Genomic DNA, 19,878 nt, shown 5'->3' on the forward strand with positions numbered 1-19,878 from the left:
AAATGTACCTGAAATATTTTTACCTCTCAATATTAGTTCTACAATACTTTACATATGATGGTTCAATGGAAAGCTCTATTAGAAGCACTAAATTTTAACCTTTTTTAAAAAAAGGGATTAATAATTTAGACCAAACTAGACTCTCTTGTCATTATTAATTATGAACCAGGAGGAGGTTACAGCTATGACATAACCATACGTCACAGAAACATCTATGAAAAGGGAATGACCTCTTAGTGAATGTTGAATAAATAAAAATAGAGCACAGCTCAGAACCTTAATCAATTTCTCAGGTATAATATTTTATCACAATTTATAATATTTTCTTTTCTTCTTTTTGACATGCCAAAGTATCTTTTTGGTGTTAATTACTTAGGAAGTTACTAGACAGTAATGGTGAGGAGGAAACCTCACTAGTTGATACTGTTTGCATTTACCACCATAAAACCTATTATTTTACTTCTAACTATATTAAAGTTTATTTTTCTAAATGTAAGTTGCACCAAATTCAAATTTATGTATTTTTGAAAATAGAGATTTACTTTTCATTCCACTTATTTCTGCTGGCAGATTCTTCAGTTGATTACTGGAAAGATTGAGTCGTACCAGATTGGAGAGAGAAGAAAAACTAACCGGAACAGTTGTGAGACGATTATTCGAAAGATCCTTTAAAAAAAGAAAGACAGAATGAATAAATGACCATGTAAATAAATAAATAGTTCCTAAAGGGCATTTCAAATTTTTGCAAGAATTAAAACATTAGGAAAAAAAAAATTCAGAACTAATATGTTTTATAACTCTCATTCAGTGACAATTTCACAAATCATTCACTACCTCAATATTCTGTGGGTCCACATTATATGCTTAATAATGTAGCACAGAGAAATTAGAACGAATTCTGACTTTACATAAGTGTACTACGTAAAGTTTACATAAGGGTACTATTAATACTAAGCCATGCTATATAATGTATCCTGTTTTCAATTTCTAAAAATCCATGTTTATCCAGTATTTCTTGAGTACTTTTTGGTAAATACAGCAAACTGTATGAGTAAACAGTAATATGAAACAAAAAACAATTTTGTAAGACAGAAAAATTCTTAAAAGAAAATAAAGCTGAAAATATGGCCATTTGAATTTTTGAGGAAAAAATAGTCCCTCTTGATTTTCTGCTGACCTCAGCAAGTCTTCTTTGACTAAGTCCAGAAGTCCACTACACTACTATTCATTCAAAGTTGCCTAATTAGCTTTTATACCTCAATGTTTCTTTAAGTCATTGTTTCTGTTTTTTCTTTAAACAGTTATAAAAGAACTTAAAAAAAAAAACACTCCCTTTAAAAGAAAATGTTATAAACCAGATAATTGTTCTCATAGTACTTGATTTCAGTGTAAGAACTCTACTAGCTATCAGCAAACTGTTAAGTAGGGCCAGTAGTAACAATGAATAGAAAAAAAAAGGAACTGCTCTCTGAAGACTTTCAATAGTCTAATATTAAACTACTGCATCCTGTAATTCTAAATAAATTAAGATACAAAAAGGTAAAAATGCTACATTAGCATTTTTAAAACATACTGGTAAAATATAAACACATATTATCATAATCTACAACATACAATATAACCTATAATTCCAATACTCTAAATTCTAAGAATTAACAGATTACTAATAAATAAATATTGTATAATATTAAAAGTTACTGACACTAAATGCAATGTAGTATTCTGGATTGGATCCTAGAATAAAAAAAAAGGACATTAGTGGAAAAACTGGGAAAATCTTGATAAAATCTGTACTTTAGTTAGTATGTTAATTTCTTACTTTTTACAAATGTCCCATAGTTATGTAAAATGTTAACATTGAGAAAATCTGCATGCAGGGAGTATGAAAACTGTACTATCTTTACATTTCCTTAAATCTAAAATTACCCCAAAATAAAAAGCTTGTAGCAGAAGTTTCTACTAGAGAAAAGATACTAACTCACAAATTCATTTTAAATCATCCAAATCAACAACTTACTAATAAACAATTATTGTAGTTAATAATTAAATTAGATATAAAATATAAGCACATGTATATAAATTAATCAGTATTTATGCTGCTAATTCTTCAATAAATATTTATTTAGTACCATTATACAAAGTAGTTTTGTATAATGTAACTAAGAAATATTACTAGTATTACAGATGCATATATTTTAATTCATTTATTTATTTTTTAAATCTTCACCCAGGGATATTTCACTGATTTTTAGAGAAAGAGGAATGGAGGGGGAGGCAGAAGGGGAGGGAGGAGAGGTGGAGAGAAAGGGAGGGGGCGAGAGGGGGAGAGGGAGGAAGAGAGAGAATGAGAGAGAGAGAGAGAGAGAGAGAGAGAGAGAAACATCAGTGTGAGAGAGAAACATTGTTTGGTTGCCCTCCCCACAACCAGGTATGGAACCCACAACCCAGGTATGTGCCCTGACCTGGAGCCAACCCGCAACCTTTTGGTGCCTGGGATGACATGCCAACCAACTAAGCCACTCTGCCAGGGCCAGATACTTATACTTTTAATGTTTTAATATACTGTTTTCACATTATGATCTATCTGATACTGAGTCCTTAAGATCACAACTCTAAACTGAAATATCCTTTCATTATACTACCTGTAATCTAGGAACCCATAAAGAGAACAACTGAGACCTGCTCTAGTTAATCAGAAGGTTTCCTTTCTACTATAGAATCTTTGTTTTAACAAACAATTCAATTACTATATTTACCATTAAATTTTATAAGAAAATCTGATGGTTCCCTCCTTTGTCATTCATTTTACCTACCTATGCCTTTTACTTTTCAAGCCTTATCTCCAATCTAATCAGATTGACAGAGATACTGAAGAAAGGGTTTAGGAAAGCATGTATTTTGATTTCAAACACTAGAGCAGATAAAGGGAACTATCAAGAAGGATATATTTACAGAAAAAAATAAGTAAAAGGAGTATTTTTTCCTTTAACAAAAAATAAACTTTGAGACTAAAATGACATAAATGAGTTTTTCAAACATGTAACAAGAAAAACAATAAGAATATAATATTAGACAACTGTAATTGAACAATAAGATAATTTTAAAAGAATATAATATTAAATAACTATATGGAGTGGAGATTTTTAGAACATCTGATCTCATACAGCTGAAGTCTTTCAGATAGGATATCTTACAGTGGAATGTTACTCCTTCAGTGGTAAAGCAGAGGAAAAAAAGATACACTTTGGAGTCAAACTGTCTAATGTTGAAAGCCCAAATTCCTTACTTATTAGTTGAATGACTTCCAGTAAGTTATTTCTTTTTCAAAAGCCTAGTTTCTTATCTGTATTAGGGGATAAGACTACCTACCTCACCATATGTATAGTTTACAACAAAGTGCCTACTACTTTTACAATATGATTAAAATAATATTTATATTGCTTTACAATTATCTTTAAGATGTGACAGAGATGTAATAAAAATTTTGCCAGATATGTAGCCATTCTGAAAAAGAGAAGAAATCCCAGGCCTTAAAGAGATTGATTACCTGGGTGTTCAGTGGGGACACTCAGCAGACAGGTGGGCTACAGAGCCTATCAAGGAGTGGAATGGGTATAGAAAAGGGAACTGGTACATACTAAAGACACTTCTCCTCTAATTTCCTAAACCATAAAAGCATCTGAATAACAAAATGTCCCTCATCACCTTTTTCCCAAACTCTATTCCTAACTAAAACACTAGGTGATTTCATAAGAAAACACAGAAAAAATAAATTTACAATTACTAATTTAATGATCTAATTAAAACTCATAGTTTCTTGTAATCTAATCAAATAATCAGCTGCCCATTTTCTCAAGATTTCAATCATATATCCAAATTATCAGCCTAATGAAAAATCCTATCAGCCACAAATTATATAAAAATTGGAAAATCACAACTCACCAAATCTTCTAAATTGAAAAGTTGTTCAAATCCCTCGGGTATGCAAGTTAGTTCATTATGCTGGAGATACAGGCCCTTCAGGTTTCTTAGATTTGTAATTTCTTCAGGGAGTAATTTCAGTTTGTTATGGCTATTAATTAATAAAATAAATACTGAATAATTTGTTGACAACAATATTTATAAAGGTTTTTAACCAACTATATGGAATCCTTAAAATTATGAAATATGGTTACTAATTTTAAAGTTATCAAACTTCATATTAAACTTCATACACATTAAGAGAGTAATCTGAAGCAATCAAATTGAGAGTTTCAAAGGAAAGCAACAAAGAAATAAAAGTTTTTAACCAAATAAATCATTTGTAAAGTTTTATAATCAACTTTCTTAAAATCAACTCTTAATTTTACATTTAATGTGAAAGGGATACACTGAACTCAGTATTTTATATAGTATCTGACTTTTAGAATTTTGACAAGGATGTGCACACATACACTACCGTGGAGTCACACCTCACATGGGGATTATGTTTTAACTCTGCACTCAAGACGAAAATAGCTATTTCTGTCTGAAGGTCTGTGCTGTCCATTTGAATGTAATATGAAACTCCACTCATCTTTGTACTTAGTTTTTAACTTTTCAGCTCAGTCCTTCTACAGAGATACTTAACTTACCGGTTTACAGAAAGTCCCAAGTCACTGAGGATGATACACTCCCTGATCATTTAGATGATTTAACTTGTCCCCAGATTTATTTCAACTATTCATTTAGGAATGCCACTCTATTTTTATGCAATATATAATTATTTAACCAATAATGGAGAAATGTAAAGGGGGTAACTAACAATAACCTTAAGTTACATTAAAATAAAACTAGTTGGAACAATGCCAAAAGATGTGTTATAAATAAGAACTAGCAGTTGTAAAAAATCGGTTACTATTATTTTATGTAATTTAAATCTTTGTATATTTGATATAGATCTAGTTGGCAGAGTTGAAATTCTAGCTATACAAGCCCTGTCCAGAAAGTATCCAGCCATGTACCATGAAAGAGATATTTATTGAAGAAGATACACGATACAAGAAATACTGTACTTAAGACAATGATGCCTCAGTCCCCTTCAAAGTAGGCACCTTGGGACCTCACACAGTTCTCCCAAATGCCATCAGCTGTCCCATTGTATTTTCCTGAATCTCACCAACAGTCTGAAATCTCTTTCCTTTCAAAGGTGATTTTTAGTTTTGGCAAAAGCCAGCATGGCACCAAATATGGGCTATAGCGGGGCTGAGTCACCTGGGTGATTTGATGTTTCGCCAAAAAACTCTACACCAGACCATGATGCATAAGCAGATATGTTGTCATGATGAAGCTGCCAATCACCAATGGCCCACAGCAGTGGTCTTTTGAATCATCCAAATAGTTTCCACGGAGGAATGTTCAAGCTCAATGTAAAATTTGAAGCAGACCCGCAGTCATTTTGAATGCAACACACAAAGCTCCCTCAATGGCGTCCACTGCCCCTACTGACTAGTACAGTGAAGTCATCATTGTTCACGCATGCGCATTCCAGTCCACTCTCCTTGGCTGCCACGTAACACTTATGTTGGGCAAACTGTTCTCGTTATATTAACAATGGCTGAACTTTTTCTGGACAGACCTTGTATACTTCCTCCATTTCCTTTCCTCAGCTGTATTTCCTCCATTCTAATGTTCATACCCATTGGAAGCCAAAGCTAAAGTCACATGCACTCCTTTCTCCCTCACCTCTTCCTCTCAACTCTCCCTATGTTGCTTTCACAGGCCACATCCATGCCTTTGACTTATAAGGGGAAGTTCTAATGTAGTTCTAAACAATTAGCACCTTTTTTGTGTATCGATATGTTTCTTGATTTATGGTGATTTTTAGTTTTTTACCAGATGAGGACTGTTATTTAAGGTATTGGTTTTCCTCAAACCAGTTAACATACCTTCATAAAACAGAGTCTTGTCTGTGCTGTGTTAAATAGGTATGTAACCATATCTATTTTATAAACCATAGTTTTCAAACTATGTTTCAAACTATGTTAAACTTTTTTGTTTTTTCTCCTAAATGAAGTCTTTCCTAACTCATTTTCCCTAGTCTGTGTATATATAACATATAAGGCAGTTATTCTTTCTTGAAAGTCTGGATGTGTAATGAAGAGCCACCTAGCTTCCCATATACCTATCAATGAGTAGCAAAAGCATATCATTAGAACCCCAGGAGTCCTCAGAAAATATTAAATACCACTAATATCAAAACCATAAATTGTTTCATCATTAACAAAAAAATTGTATTTAATTTCTTCCTGTTTCTTAATACTTAATCTCTAGAATAGCAACGTAACTTAAAACTTGAGACATCAACACAGAGGTTTTCTAAAATAACCTTGTAAAATTGTTTCATAAAAATAAAACAAAAGTATTTTTTAGCTCTAGCTTGTGTGGCTCAGTTGGTTGGAGCATCAACCATGGACCAAAAGGTCACGGGTTCAATGCCCGGTCAGTGCACATACCCAGGTTGGGGGTCCAATCCCCCGCTGGGGCACATGCAAGAAGGAAACCAATTGAAGTTTCTCTCTCACATCGATGTTCTCTCTCACATCTCTCTCCCCACAACCACCTCACTAAAAAGCAATGGAAAAAAATCTCCTTGGGTGAGGATTAAAAAACAAAAAGTATTTTTAAAAAATCAACTGGTCTTAAATTTGTAAAACCAAAAAACACGTAGGCAATTCTTAAAAAGAAAACAAAACTGAGAATTAAAATTACCATTCTTATTCTGCTTTAACCACATTCTGAGTTAATATAAAAATACTTTCTAGTGTTAGAAAATTTTTTTTAATTTTATTTTTGTTCAATTTACAAAAAATTTTTAAAGAATGTTAGAAATAAATAAGTTTAAATTTTACCTGACATTAAGTTTCTGAAGATTTTCTAATTCTCTTATAGCAGAAGGAAGAGATGTCAGCTGATTGTCATGTATCTAAAAGTTATTAAAAGAGTCAATATCTTAGTCTTTTAATTAACCATATATTAGCTTTTTCATTGTACACAGTTCTTCAACAATAATCCTGTTCTTCTAATTGAATAGCATCAAGCTGGGTATTGATAATTTACTCTGTGTATAGAAGAGGAAAAGGAGTTTGAAATTGATTGAACTGCTGTTCAGGTATTATGAAGTTATGTCATCACTATTAATTACAATTAAAGAAAACTTCACTTCACTTAGTGGAATTTCAATCTCAAATAAGAGATGCGGGAATTAGAAACTAACAACAGCCTTCTGATGGCATGATTTATGTCAACATATACAAAAAATAAACGAGAAGGGGGTGAGGGACTTCTCTCACGTTCTCAAAGAATCACATTGTTTTTCAAGGTACCAGGTATCTTAGAGAACACCTAAGCCAATCTATTCATTTTACAAATGAAGAAAATAAAAACTTCTCTAGAAATTTGACTAGATCTAACTTTTCAGACAGGAATTGGAAGCTATTTGATGTTCCTAAGTAAAGGACATCAGAAGTGTATAGATTGTGAAATAAACTATGCACACTTTATCACATGACATGGCAACTACAGACTAAAACACAGTCCTTGAATACATACAAAAAATTTAAGTTTAATAATTTAAGTCAATGTTGAAGGAAAGTTAAATTAATCTTAAGTACAGTTGACCCTTGAACAACATGGATTTGAACTTCATGGTTCCTCTTATTCAAGGACTTTTTTTCAAGTACTATAAATGTATTTTCTCTTACTTATGATTTTTTAAATAACATTTTCTTTTCTTTAGCTTAATTTATTGCAAGAATACAGTATGTAATGTATATAACATGCACAATATATGTTAATCTGCTATTTATGTTATCGGTGAGGCTTCCGGTCAATAGTAGGCTATAAGGAATTAAACTTTTGGGGAGTCAAAAGTCATACATGAATTGTTCAAATGAACAGGGGGTTAGTGCCCCTAGCCCCTGCATTGTTCAAGAGTCAGCTGTAATTGCTATTCTACATCTAGAATAATAATGGTATTAAAATAATAGCGATAGAAAAATATGAGTATCAGCAACCACTTGTTAAAAATCAATCCTATTTGTAGGCATTAACTCATTTAATTCTAAGAACAACATTTATAAATAGGTAGTAGTGCCAGTCCTGGTTTACAGATGTGGCAACTTGAGGCACAAAGAGGTAATTTCCCAAGTTTACACAGCTATCAAGTGGCAGAGTCAAAATTTGAAGGCTCATGTTCTAACTCTACACTCCTAAATATTGTTATGACTAAAAATAATGTTATCTTTCTTGTATTTTACCAATTGAAATGGGTTTTCTGCTTATTAAAGCCTAAAGTTAGCTTTAGAATCTCTTCAACTAATGATCCATGTTCATAAACAGTCAACTTACATCAAGAACAGTGAGTGCAGGCAGGAGGCGGAGGTCATCTGTAAGTGACTGAAGTTTATTGTTGGATATGATTAATTTGGTCAAGTCCGTCTGCTCCCACCATCGCTCAGTAGTACTGAATGAAAGATTCTGATTAGCTTCCTCAGGAATATCCACGTTTATTCTCCAGACACACTGAGGCACTATTGCCACCACAACCAGACCAAAACATAAAAGGGAAAGATAACAAGCAGTTAGATACGAAGTGACACATTTTTATAATAGCTATTCAGTTTACCTACTGAAAAGCAACTGGTGAAACAAAAAAACCCAAAAAAACAAAAAACTTCAAATAAGTCAAGTAGCAATGAATTGTACCTAGACTGCAGAAAAAGTTGATTTTATTCAAAAACAATATCTGATGTGTATTTTACATAAGTCTCACTTTTATTTTCATTCGACTACATTTACTATATATGTACTCTGCACAACACCGAATGGTACATACGTATCAGAGAAAGAAGGGGTTCTACCATTATGCTAACAGAATAATAGAAGGCATGAAAATCAACATTTATAAGGTAATGTTATAAATTTTGTACCAGAAGTATATGCTAAGTCTGAGAAAGCACTGGTAATAATAATCATAGCTAATAATATTAATAATATTTACAAGTACAAGGTAATTTTCTAACATACTAACTCATTTAAACCTTACAACAACTCTGTGAGGTAGGTGCTATTACTATTTTCATTTCATAGATAAGAAAAATGGGACACAGAGAGAATTATAATTTACCCAGGATTATACAGCTAGTAAATAGCAGAGATGGGATTCAAACCCTGACAAAGCTATATTGGCTTGTCTCTCGTTGAATATTTGGAAGGCCTATCTGACTCTGATAGCTGCTCTCTATTTCACCTGACACATTCGACAGAAATGATAACATATGGCCACACAAAGACTGTACCTGAGCGCTCCTGACAATTTTATTCACAATAGCCCAAAGCTAGAAAAAACTCAAAAGTCTATCAATAGATGAATGGACTATTTGACAATAAAAAGGATGAGCATGGAAATAAAAAAAAATTATAATAATCAAAAGAAGCCTAAAACAAACAAAAAAATCACAAATGTATAATTCCATTTAAATGAAATTCTGGAAGAGGCTAATCTATATCAACAAAAAGCAGGTCAATCACTAGTTGTGTTGAACATTGGGGTTAGAATGACAGCAAAGGGGCATAAGAAAACTTCCCAAGTTTTAGAAATGTTCTATAACTTGATTGTGGTTACACAATTGTGTGTATTTGCCAAAACTCATTGAATTGTGCACTTAAAATGGATTCATATACTGTTGTGAATTACACCCTAATACGGTTAAATCTCATTAAAAAAGATGCCAATTTTTAAAATACAGATAATATGTGAAAGTAATCCTACATATGTATATACATATAAACAGGTAAGTAAATAAATATCCGCATATATATACACATGAAGGAAAAGAGAAAGACTTGAAGTAAAACAAAAATGTATTATTTAACAAATGCAATTCTTAAAAAATAAATCTGAATAAAGCTCATGTTAAAATGCTTATATGACTATACATTGTTTGAAGTGTCAAGGTACCTAGTACAATACCTGGGACAAACACAGAGGGTATATATACAACAACTGCTCTTTAAATAAGTATGTGGCACTCCCCATAGCACACAAATGCTTTCACATTTATTATCTCATATATTTCACATAAAATCTCTCTTATGGTGTCTCATACATATTGACAGAAATCTGAAAGAAGCTATGCTTGAAAATATCTTTTGAATATAATTCATAATTTTAGGTGATAATATTTGGGAATAATAATAATGAGGGGACTCTTAAAGAAATTAGTATATTTTTAAAAATACAATCATGCATAGGCAGGCCAGCACAAGGGACAATTTAGTAAAAGCTTATTAGAAAAGAGAGTAATAAGAATTTCCTGCAATTACGTTGATTATGTCAAAAATGCTTCTGTAGATTTTTATCTATATTTCCTATAACTTAGATTTTAAGAATCATAACCAACAGGCCACTGTCCCATTTCTGTGTGTCATTTATTATTGGACCATTAGTTATTAAGCAGAGACATGTAAAAAAGATAATAAAGGGCAAAGATGCTTAACAATAAGAAAACAAACAATCCAATTTAAAAATGAACAAAAGCCCTGGCTGATGTGACTCAGTGGACTGAGCCCCAGCCTGCAAACCAAAGGGTCACCTATTCCATTCCTAGTCAGGGCACATGCCCAGGTTGTAGACCAGGTCCCCAGGAGGGGGCGCACAAGAGGCAACCACACACTGATGTTTCCCTCTTCCTCCCTCCCTTCCCCTCTCTCTAAAAAGAAATGAAATCTTAAAAAAAATTAAAAAACTAAAAATGAACAAAACATCTAAACAGGTATCTCACCAAAGAAGATATAAAGATGGCAAATGAGCACAAGAAAACATGACACACATGTCATTAAGGAACAACCAATTAAAACAACAATGAGCTACCAGTAAACACCTACTAGAATAAACACCAAAAACTAAATGATATCAAATAATAGCAAAGATGTAGAGCAACAGGGACTTTCATTCATTGCTGGTGGGAAGGCAGTCTGGCAATTTCCTACAAAACTAAGCATAGTCTTACCACGTGATCCAGCAACAGTTCTCCTAGGTTTATATCCAAGTGAATTGAAAACATGTTCACACAAAAACCTGCACACAAATAACAGCTTCATTCATAACCACTAAACACTGAAAAACAACCATGGTGTCCTTCAAAAGATGAAATGGATAAACCAAATGGTACATACATACCATAGAATATTATTCAGTGATAAAAAGAAATGAGCTAACGACTCACGAAAAGAAATGGATGAAACTAAAATTCATATTGCTTAGTGAAAAAAGCCAGTCTGTAAAAGCTACATACTCTGAGTCCAATTATATGACATTTTGGAAAAGACAAAACTACAGAAAGACTAGAAAGACTGATGGCTGCCACAGCTTCAGGGGAAGCAGAGTAAGAGATGAATAGGTAGAGCTTGGGGGATTTTTAGGGAACGAAACGATTCTAAATGATACTGTAATGGTGGATACACGGCATAATGCATTTATCAAAACTCAGAGCAGTACAACACTAAGTGAACAGTAATGCAAACTATGGGAGAAAAAATTTTGTTTTTGTCATTCTTCAAGTATAGGATTCTGAAAAGAGATGGGAAGCGTTATCTAGACATTGCATACTTAGGAGTAAGATTTCAAAAGGTTTTTTTTACGTTGTCCTAAGAACTTTATGCTGAATCTTGAGCGTTAGGGGGAGTCATTAAATGTTATGAGTGACATAAGATGATCTGTGTTTTGGAAAGATAACTCTTGGTAATGATACTGATTAAAGGGTGAGTCTTAAAACAAGAAATCCCGGAAACCCCTTAGGAAGTTATAGAAATTATAACAGCAATAGGCAATTTTTACTGTGCACTTTTTATGTACCCGTCACTTCACATGTGTTATCTCATTTAAACCTTAGTAGGTCCTATTATTATTATTACAACATTATTTAAGAGAAAATAAGGCACAGCAAGATTAAGCATCTCAAAGTTACATTAGCAAAGACATGGTGATAAGGAGTGTGGCCCCATATAGGGGACTATAAATAGTTCAGAATTACTGTGGTTTGGGTATTTAAGGTTTACTGACAAGAGGAAATTGAAGGCTACAGCTAGATAAACACCTCCTAAATTATGATAACAAAAATTCCTTTTTGACATATAAACTACAGTACCATGTGCCTCTCCCATTTATATCTTTTATTTCCCACAAAATATTGTACATTCACTTATTTGACATCATTTACTAAGTACCTAGTATGTGTCACATATTGTGTTAGGCTCTGTTTATACAATAATAACCTAAAGCACACTGATCCATGACATGGAACAAAGAACCAAAATTCATTTGCACCCTAAAACTTTAACAGACTAAATCATCTGGGTCCAGTCAATAAGTACGTTCCAACACACCATTTGGTTGTTTGGAAATATTCATTCACTTGCTTACTCCTTCCACAAATGTTTAATAAGAATGCACTATGTACCAAGTACTATTTTGGGTGCTAGGAACACAACAATAAAAAATACTAAGCTCCTTGACCTCACAGAACTAACATTCTAGGGGGAGGAGGGCAAGGAAGTCAATAAACAAACAAATACATACCATCGATTCTGAGAGTGATAAAGCTATTTAAAAATTGAACAGGTACGAGAACAGAGTGTTAGCAACGGCATTTATAGACAGGGTAGTTGGGAAGGGCCTCTCTGATGTGTGACCTCTGCGCAAGTCTTACAGGGAGCAAAGGGTATATAAAGGAGAATGTTGGAAACCAAGTGGATATGCATATCTGTAGTTTTATAATACTTATGTTCCCACTGATTAAAAGCTTTATCGTGTAGAGCAGAGATTTTATGTCATATATCCTTTCATTCATTCAGCAAGCATTTGCTTGATCTACTCCATACGCGGCACAATAAAAAAGCAACCATTAGACGGAAAACTGAAGGTTTTAATCCAAAATAGCCTAAAACCTAATAACATATTGAGGAAAAGATTGCAGAAAGAATGCTGTATTTTTTCTTTCTCCACTTCCCACTCCCTTCCTTATACAACAGATAGAAGAGCATCTGACTATCATTAATTCATGGTATCCAAATCTGTACTTGTTAATTTTTATTAGGTTTATCAGGATGGCCTCAAATTCACTCTGTATGGCATCTATCTGGACCCACAATTTAAGGAATACGTTCATTTTTGGTTTTATCTAAGACTCTGCCCAGTTGCACAAAGAGGTGTCTTGTGACCCAGCAGCGTGGCATTCACTGATTTCACAAATAATACAGAATTCAGATCAAATTAAGAGGAGGAAAATGAAAACCAAAGAAACAAAATACATGCTCAATTGGTAATTTAATTCAAGCCACACATTAGCTTGTTCATCCCACAGAGTGTGGGAATCCCGGAAGGCGACCCTGTAAATTTTGGCCATATTCCCACCAAGGTCCCTTCACCAGACATTCCTAGAGCGAAAGCAGCAACCGAAGCCGGCGGACCGAGCCACTGGGAGTGTGACGAGAGAGAGCCTCGAAGAAAGCGAGGGGATCCCGGCCAGAAGCCTGAGGCAGAGGGGGCCTAAGCCAGGCCGGAGGAACGGAGGCGGCTCGGAACCACAGCTCTCTGACGGGACGCAAATCGCATCGCACCCGGGATCTTACCTTCGCTGAGGTTCCGACCCGACAGGTTCAGCTGGCCGCTCTTCCTGGCCGCCTTCAACAGCCCCTGCGGTACTGCGGCAGAGCAGTCCCTCCTTTCAGTTCTGAAACCCGCTCGGGTGTCCCGCTCCACGCCTCGCCGCAGACGCGACATTGCCAACGCCCGGGGCCGCCGGCGGCCGAGCTCGGCGGGTGACGACGAAAGGCCGCGCCGCCGCCGCCGGCCCCGCCCCTGCCGGGGGCGCGCGCTGTGGGCGCGGAGCTCGCGGCCGGGCGCCGGGCTTTCTCTCCCGGAGGCGCGGCCCAGATGTCGTCACTGTCCGTGACTGGGGCTGGAGGACAGATAGGCCCTTCCCGTTGCCGGTGCCGGCCTTGTGTCTTGGAAGTACTTCGCTCAAGTAAGTGCGTTTGGCCGGCTAACGCAGGCCTGGCGGGTGTAATGTGCGTGCAGTGTTACTGCGACTCCGTCTTTCTCCTCTGTGCTGTCGCCGTGGCCAAGGTGTCGGGAGAGAATAACCTTCTCTTCCTTCTCCTGGCCTGGACTGAACGTGGGCCTTGACTAGAACTTGAGACCTGGGCGCGGTCTGCAGCCGAGCTGGAGCCCAGCCTGTGTTTGTCGCTGGTCTTGGTGGCGCCAGACCTTTGCCCGGCATGGAAAATAAAACAGATTTCTGTTCTTTGGGACTGGACTCCGATTCCTCGAATCAGTGCACCTGGCTTGCTGTATTGAGTTTATAGTCCGAGTGTGTAGCTTCGGGGTAGCGTGAGACGAAAGGGTTGGCAACAGGGAGGGAAGGAAAAGAAATGCTTAATAAATGGTCTGTCTACCTGACGGTTTAGGGAGACGAGTGGAGACCGAGCTTTACTATAGCGAAAACAGCTTGGACTTTGGAGCTCCAGACATGGGAGTTCGAATCCCAGCTGCTTCGGCATCCTACACCCTACGTAACTTTAAGCAACGTACCCCCTTTAAAGCTCACTCCTTTTATTTTTTGTTAATTAATTTAGGGATAATTTGTACCTCATTTGGTTTTTAAAATAATTAAGCGAGTCCTGACCTGTGTGGCTCAGGTCATGCGTGTTGGTCGTTCTGCAAAGTGAAAGGTGTCTTGTTGGCTTCCGGGTCGTGGCACAAGCCTAGCTTGCGGCCGGGTCCCGCGTGGGAGAGGCGACAGATGATGTTTCTCTCTCATATTGATGTTTCTCTCCCTCTTTCTCCTCCCGTCCCCTCTCTCTAAAAATAAATAAATAAAATCTTGACAAAAATAAAATAAGAGAGACTAAAGTTCTAAATCTTGAGCGTTTGGTGGAGAACGGGACTCCAGTTCAGAAGAGGAAATGAAAATTTTGTTCATTTAAGTCGGTTTTCCTGGAAAGTTAGTTTCTGGGTGAAATGTACAGCTTTATTGATTCATTGAAGAATCATCATCTCTAGTAGTGTCCCGAGTGCTAGACTTTTCTTTTGCCTGAAGAGATTTTGTTTTAAAAAGCATCTACTGGGAAATATCCTCCTAAGCCCTCATCCGCTCGGCTGGGGATCGGTAGGATATTTGAAAGGTAAGATGACAGGTTCTGCAGCACACACATTTTTGCTGCAGAATCTGTCTTGGTCCTGAGTCCTGGTTCTTGCTACCTGTATAATTAGGTTTTTAACCCCCTCTTGCTTTTTGTTTTTCATCTTTAGTTTTGTAGAGTCCTGTACACTAAAAATGAACAGCAGAAAATTACCAGTAGTTATACCAACAAGCAAGAAAAGAGTAGGTTTTAAAGCAGGGACCATGACAGTTTTTGCAAGGTCACTAATGAAGTCCCCCTCCTCCCAGTTTGTCTTCACAGTACTGATTATAGCTACCTTACTTAGCCCTTACCGAGAGCCAGGATCATTGCTAATAATACCTCTTTTGTTATCTCTAATTTAGCGCAGTGACCACTTTTGCAGATGAAGAAATTGAGGCTAAAAGGGATTAAGAAATTTGCCTAAGGTCACAAGTTTCTGTAAGTTATATGACCAGAAATTTGAACGTAGATCTTTCTCCAACCAAAACCTTTCTTATTAATCATGATTTACCTAGTGGCTTTTATTCCATCATTTTCAACTTGCTTTTTATCCTGGAGCTATTTTAACGGACCTACAATTATGTCTTAAAAGAGATTTATTTATTAGAGGAAACCCTTTTTCTCTTTTGTAGGATTTAATAGCTTACCTTTGGAGGATGAATTGTATAAAATTTTATAATAGCTACCCCTCCTGCTATAATAAATTCTTAAACATTGTTTTAATAACGTGCAAGGCTTAATTTGTCCATTTATTGTGCCTCTACTTGTTAAATATTTCATAGTAATGTTTAATTATAGTATTATGTTGAAACATTGTTGCATTTTGTGTGAGAAGTGTAGTCTGTTTAATGGAAAAGTACGGTAATTGTGAAAGATTCAAGTGACTTACACTTTTGGTAAACTACAATAGACATAAAGTGACTGTGTAAAGATTTCTCCTAATATGTACCCATAGCACACTGTGTGTCGTACCCGTGTAGCAAGTCCACACGAGGGTGAAAATTATTTCTTCATGCAATTTGGAAAAGTATGTGTTTATCTCAAATTGATCGAAACAGGAAGCTTATCAACTTGAATTGAGCTTCTTTATGAGAGTATATTTCTATATAATTATACTTGTGGGAACTAGCTTTTTACATCAATTGTATTACTTTAGGAAGAATGCATTATAAATTTTTTAAAAACTCAACTTTGTCAACATCAGCACTTAAGCAAAAGTATTTGCTTATTTTTTAAAAACTGGATTAAAATAATTTGAAATGGAAGTCTCCTCAACAGGAGATGGAGACTACTGCATAGCTACTTTTTGGCAACAGAATTTGTCTAGCTACAATTCATTCATTTTGTTAAAGTAATGGAAGGTTTCAGTCTTCTAGCTGCTTTGCTAAATTAAAAAAGAAAGTGAAAAACCAAAATACATTGAGCCTAAGAATTACATCAGCCAAAAAATGCTGTTTTGTTTCATAAGGGAAAATAAGACTATTATCAAAGTAAGAGTAGCTTATCTCTACCATTAAAATTTAATAACATTTTCAAACTGGAATATACAGATCATGTATCACAGAAATCTACACTTGAAACGTATATAATCTTATTAAACAATGTCATCCCAGTAAATTTAATTTAAAAAAATTAATGACATTTCAAACATGGCTGTGTTATGAACATTGCTATATGTTAGATTTTTTTGTTAAAGCTAAAAGGCACAATTCATAAGATGGATTTATTCGGCAAACTGGGAAATTGTGTTAAATGAAAATAGCATTAATTTGTGCAAAATTTTCAAGGACGTTTGTTTAAAAAACATTATCAAATAAGCGAAGTAAATTTGCAGATATTTCTAGGAACTTTTTGTGTAAAGTAGCAGATTTAGATTTACCTTTGAATTGCTATTTATCTTTCAGAATATTGCCTTATCTGTGAGAAATATTTTATGATAAAGTTGTTTACTGAGTAAACATTTTACTTTTTAATGCTGCCATTATTGATTATTCATATATTGCTTATTAAATGTTTTGAGTTGAATTTTTTACATCCTCATATACCTATTAATCAGTTTAATGTTTGTCTCTTACTCTATTAATAGGTTTCTTTAAATTATCAAAATTGAGACCAAAATTATATTAGACACTGGCTCTTCATGTTTTAAATATTTAAATTTAAAGGTGTTTGCTATACGTCTTTTAATTTCTTTTAAAAAATTCAGTTTGCAGTTTGACATTTGCTTCCCATTCAGGCCTATAACTGACAACTTTTGAAAGTAGTAAAAAAAAAATTCTATGTTATTTTTTTGAAGGCAGTACATATGTTGCATTTTTAGTCGTACATTCAAATGTGGCTTTGAATTGTAATTTGATGTTATTGGAGTTGTTTATGGCATTTTTTTTTCTGATGGAGACAGTGCATTTTTTTTTAGATTATTCATTTATATATTTTTTGTTCCCAGTTCTTCTCTTTCTTGTTTTTCAATTGTAAAGTAATGAGCTTGCTCTAGGAGATTTTTTTTTAAGATTTTATTCATTTATTTTTATTGAGGGGAAGTGAGGGAGAAAGAAAGGGAGAGAAACATCAATGTGTGGTTGCCTCTTGCCACCTGCCACCCACCAGGGACCTGACCCCACACCCCAGGTACATGCCCTGCCTGGGAATCGAACTGGCAACTCTTTGGTTTGCAGGCCGGCATTCAATCCACTGAGCCACACCAGCCAGGGTAGGAGATTTAGTATTTGATTCAAATGTTGGGTGATATAATTCTCCCTACTTTCAGTACAAAAGAATTTCAGTCTACCAGCTTTAGACAAACATTTTCATTTCCTCTTATAAAAAGACTTTTACATACTAGTGTTTTTCATGGGAAGAAAGGCGGAACAACTACTTAAATACTAGTTTTCTTTAAATTCTAATTACTTTTGGTTTTCCTTTTTGGCTAGTTTTCTTTTTATTGAAAAAGGAAGCTGAAATCGAGGTAAACAAGGCAGTCTTATTTATGTCATTAAATTAAAACTATTGTATCACTTATTGGTTTTTCTCCAATCAGCTGAAAACATTTCCCATTATTCCCAGTGATTCTTACTCTTAACCTTTAGGCTGTTTTCTTGCTCATTTTTCAAAATTACTGTGTTCTGTGGCCTAAAGTCTTAATTTTAATATTAATTGTATAGGATTTATGAATTTGTTTGCTTTGAAATGGTAAAGTAATACAGAGAGAAAAATAGGGTGCCAAACCCTACGAGGTACTTCATAGTAGCATTCTGTCTTTGTTTTAAACACATACAAAACCACTACCAAATAAATCTGTTTAAAAATTAGTTTAATTAAAATCCACTAATTTAAAAATGTGACTTTATGTAACTCTCTGCCAACAGCTCTGTTGTATTGGATTCAGCTTGCAACTTCATTTGCTCAATACTCCAAAAAAAGCGCGACTTAAATGATTATATTGAGACATGGCAAAAACTGTTCCATATGAGGAAAGCTCCTCAACAGTTTAAATAAGACAAGATATGGTCCCCAAGACTTTATTTTTAGTGTCAGTTTATGTTGATAAGGGAGGAAAATGTGGATAATTTGATAGTTTATTGACAATCACAATAAGATTTTTAATTTAACAATTTTGATACTCAAATTTCAAATTGGAATATTTATACTCACAATTACAATTAATATAAATGCCAGTTAAACTTTTCTACATCAGTTTTTTTTAATCCTTCAAAATGTCGCAATTATGTAATTAGAAAGATACCGTCATTGGGGTGTTGAAATACTCATGAACATTTAAATATTTGGTCTCTGCAGTGCAAATCTGTGAACTGAGGTTTGCTCCTCATAGTTCTAAAGATTCATGTTTTGCACTTATCACTAAATTTATCTAAAGTTAATATAGCTTTGATTTTTTTTCATTTTAGAGATGCTGACCTTTTTGCTTTTCTTTTAAATCCTCATGCCTAGAAAGTTGCCTTTGCACTATCTCTTTCCTCCTTCAAAGTTATTATTTGATCAATGTCTCCATGCTTTAGACTTCAGTGTGAGCTAAGTGTGGCTTGAAACTAACTTTAGTTCATAGTTTAAAGTGACTGAGGTGGCAAATTAGGGAAAAGAAACGTTATGGCCTTTAGCTTTAGTGTGTGTCAGGAATTCGTATTGTTTCAAATACTTAGGAATATTTTCCTTTGTTTTTCTAATCTGTGTGCTTTGCTCATTTTCTATTCTGTTGCTGAGACCTGTGTCACAGTACTTTTATTTAAGATTAATCAAAAACATGTGTAGTTGTTTTTTTTGAAAGTAAGAATAATACTCTTGCTCAGAAAATGTAGAAAAGTATTTGAAGCCTTTCTACAAAGAATTTTCCATGAAACATTTGTGTTTTGTCAGAAAAAGAATGTTTTGTTTAGCCATTCATCTATCTATATGTGCTATTGGTAAAGTGCTGCTTTAGGATCAAAATGAATATGAAAATTTGAAATCTGTTCGTATCATGTTTCCATTGCAACAGACTCTTAATGGAGAACGGGCATCTAATAATAGTATATTTCACATGTTTACTACCACTTAAGAGTTTACAAAGTTTTTTTACATTTGACAATATTTCTCTAAGGTAAGGTGAAAGTATTGTTATTTTTCATCCATTGAAAAGATGAAGTTGAACACAGACTTTGCAGTAATGGTATATACCAT

General features: G+C 34.6%; 2 protein-coding genes across 10 annotated transcripts in view; one reads left to right on the forward strand and one right to left on the reverse strand.

Annotated features, from left to right (window-relative positions):
• LRRC40 (leucine rich repeat containing 40) overlaps positions 1-13,858 on the reverse strand; it is a 43,557-nt gene extending 29,699 nt beyond the window's left edge. Inside the window, exons 1-5 of the mRNA XM_024565505.4 lie at positions 13,651-13,858; positions 8,368-8,549; positions 6,870-6,943; positions 3,943-4,072; positions 543-666 (exon numbers count right to left, since the gene is read on the reverse strand). Of these exons, the coding sequence (XP_024421273.2) occupies positions 543-666; positions 3,943-4,072; positions 6,870-6,943; positions 8,368-8,549; positions 13,651-13,801 (661 nt within the window). The 5' untranslated portion in view covers positions 13,802-13,858. The remainder of the gene's footprint in view (positions 1-542; positions 667-3,942; positions 4,073-6,869; positions 6,944-8,367; positions 8,550-13,650) is intronic.
• Positions 13,859-13,911: 53 nt separating this feature from the next.
• SRSF11 (serine and arginine rich splicing factor 11) overlaps positions 13,912-19,878 on the forward strand; it is a 46,478-nt gene continuing 40,511 nt past the window's right edge. For 5 of the 9 annotated variants that reach the window (XM_024565604.3, XM_045199455.2, XM_024565607.3 and 2 more), the window contains exon 1: positions 13,918-14,045. The gene's annotated coding sequence lies outside the window, so the exon portion shown is untranslated. Of the gene's footprint in view, positions 14,046-19,878 lie in introns of all 9 variants that reach the window. The other 4 variants (XM_024565615.3, XM_024565609.3, XM_024565606.3 and 1 more) reach the window with 2 other exon arrangements.

Source organism: Desmodus rotundus, chromosome 3, assembly GCF_022682495.2.
Source record: "Desmodus rotundus isolate HL8 chromosome 3, HLdesRot8A.1, whole genome shotgun sequence".
NCBI lineage: Eukaryota > Metazoa > Chordata > Mammalia > Chiroptera > Phyllostomidae > Desmodus > Desmodus rotundus.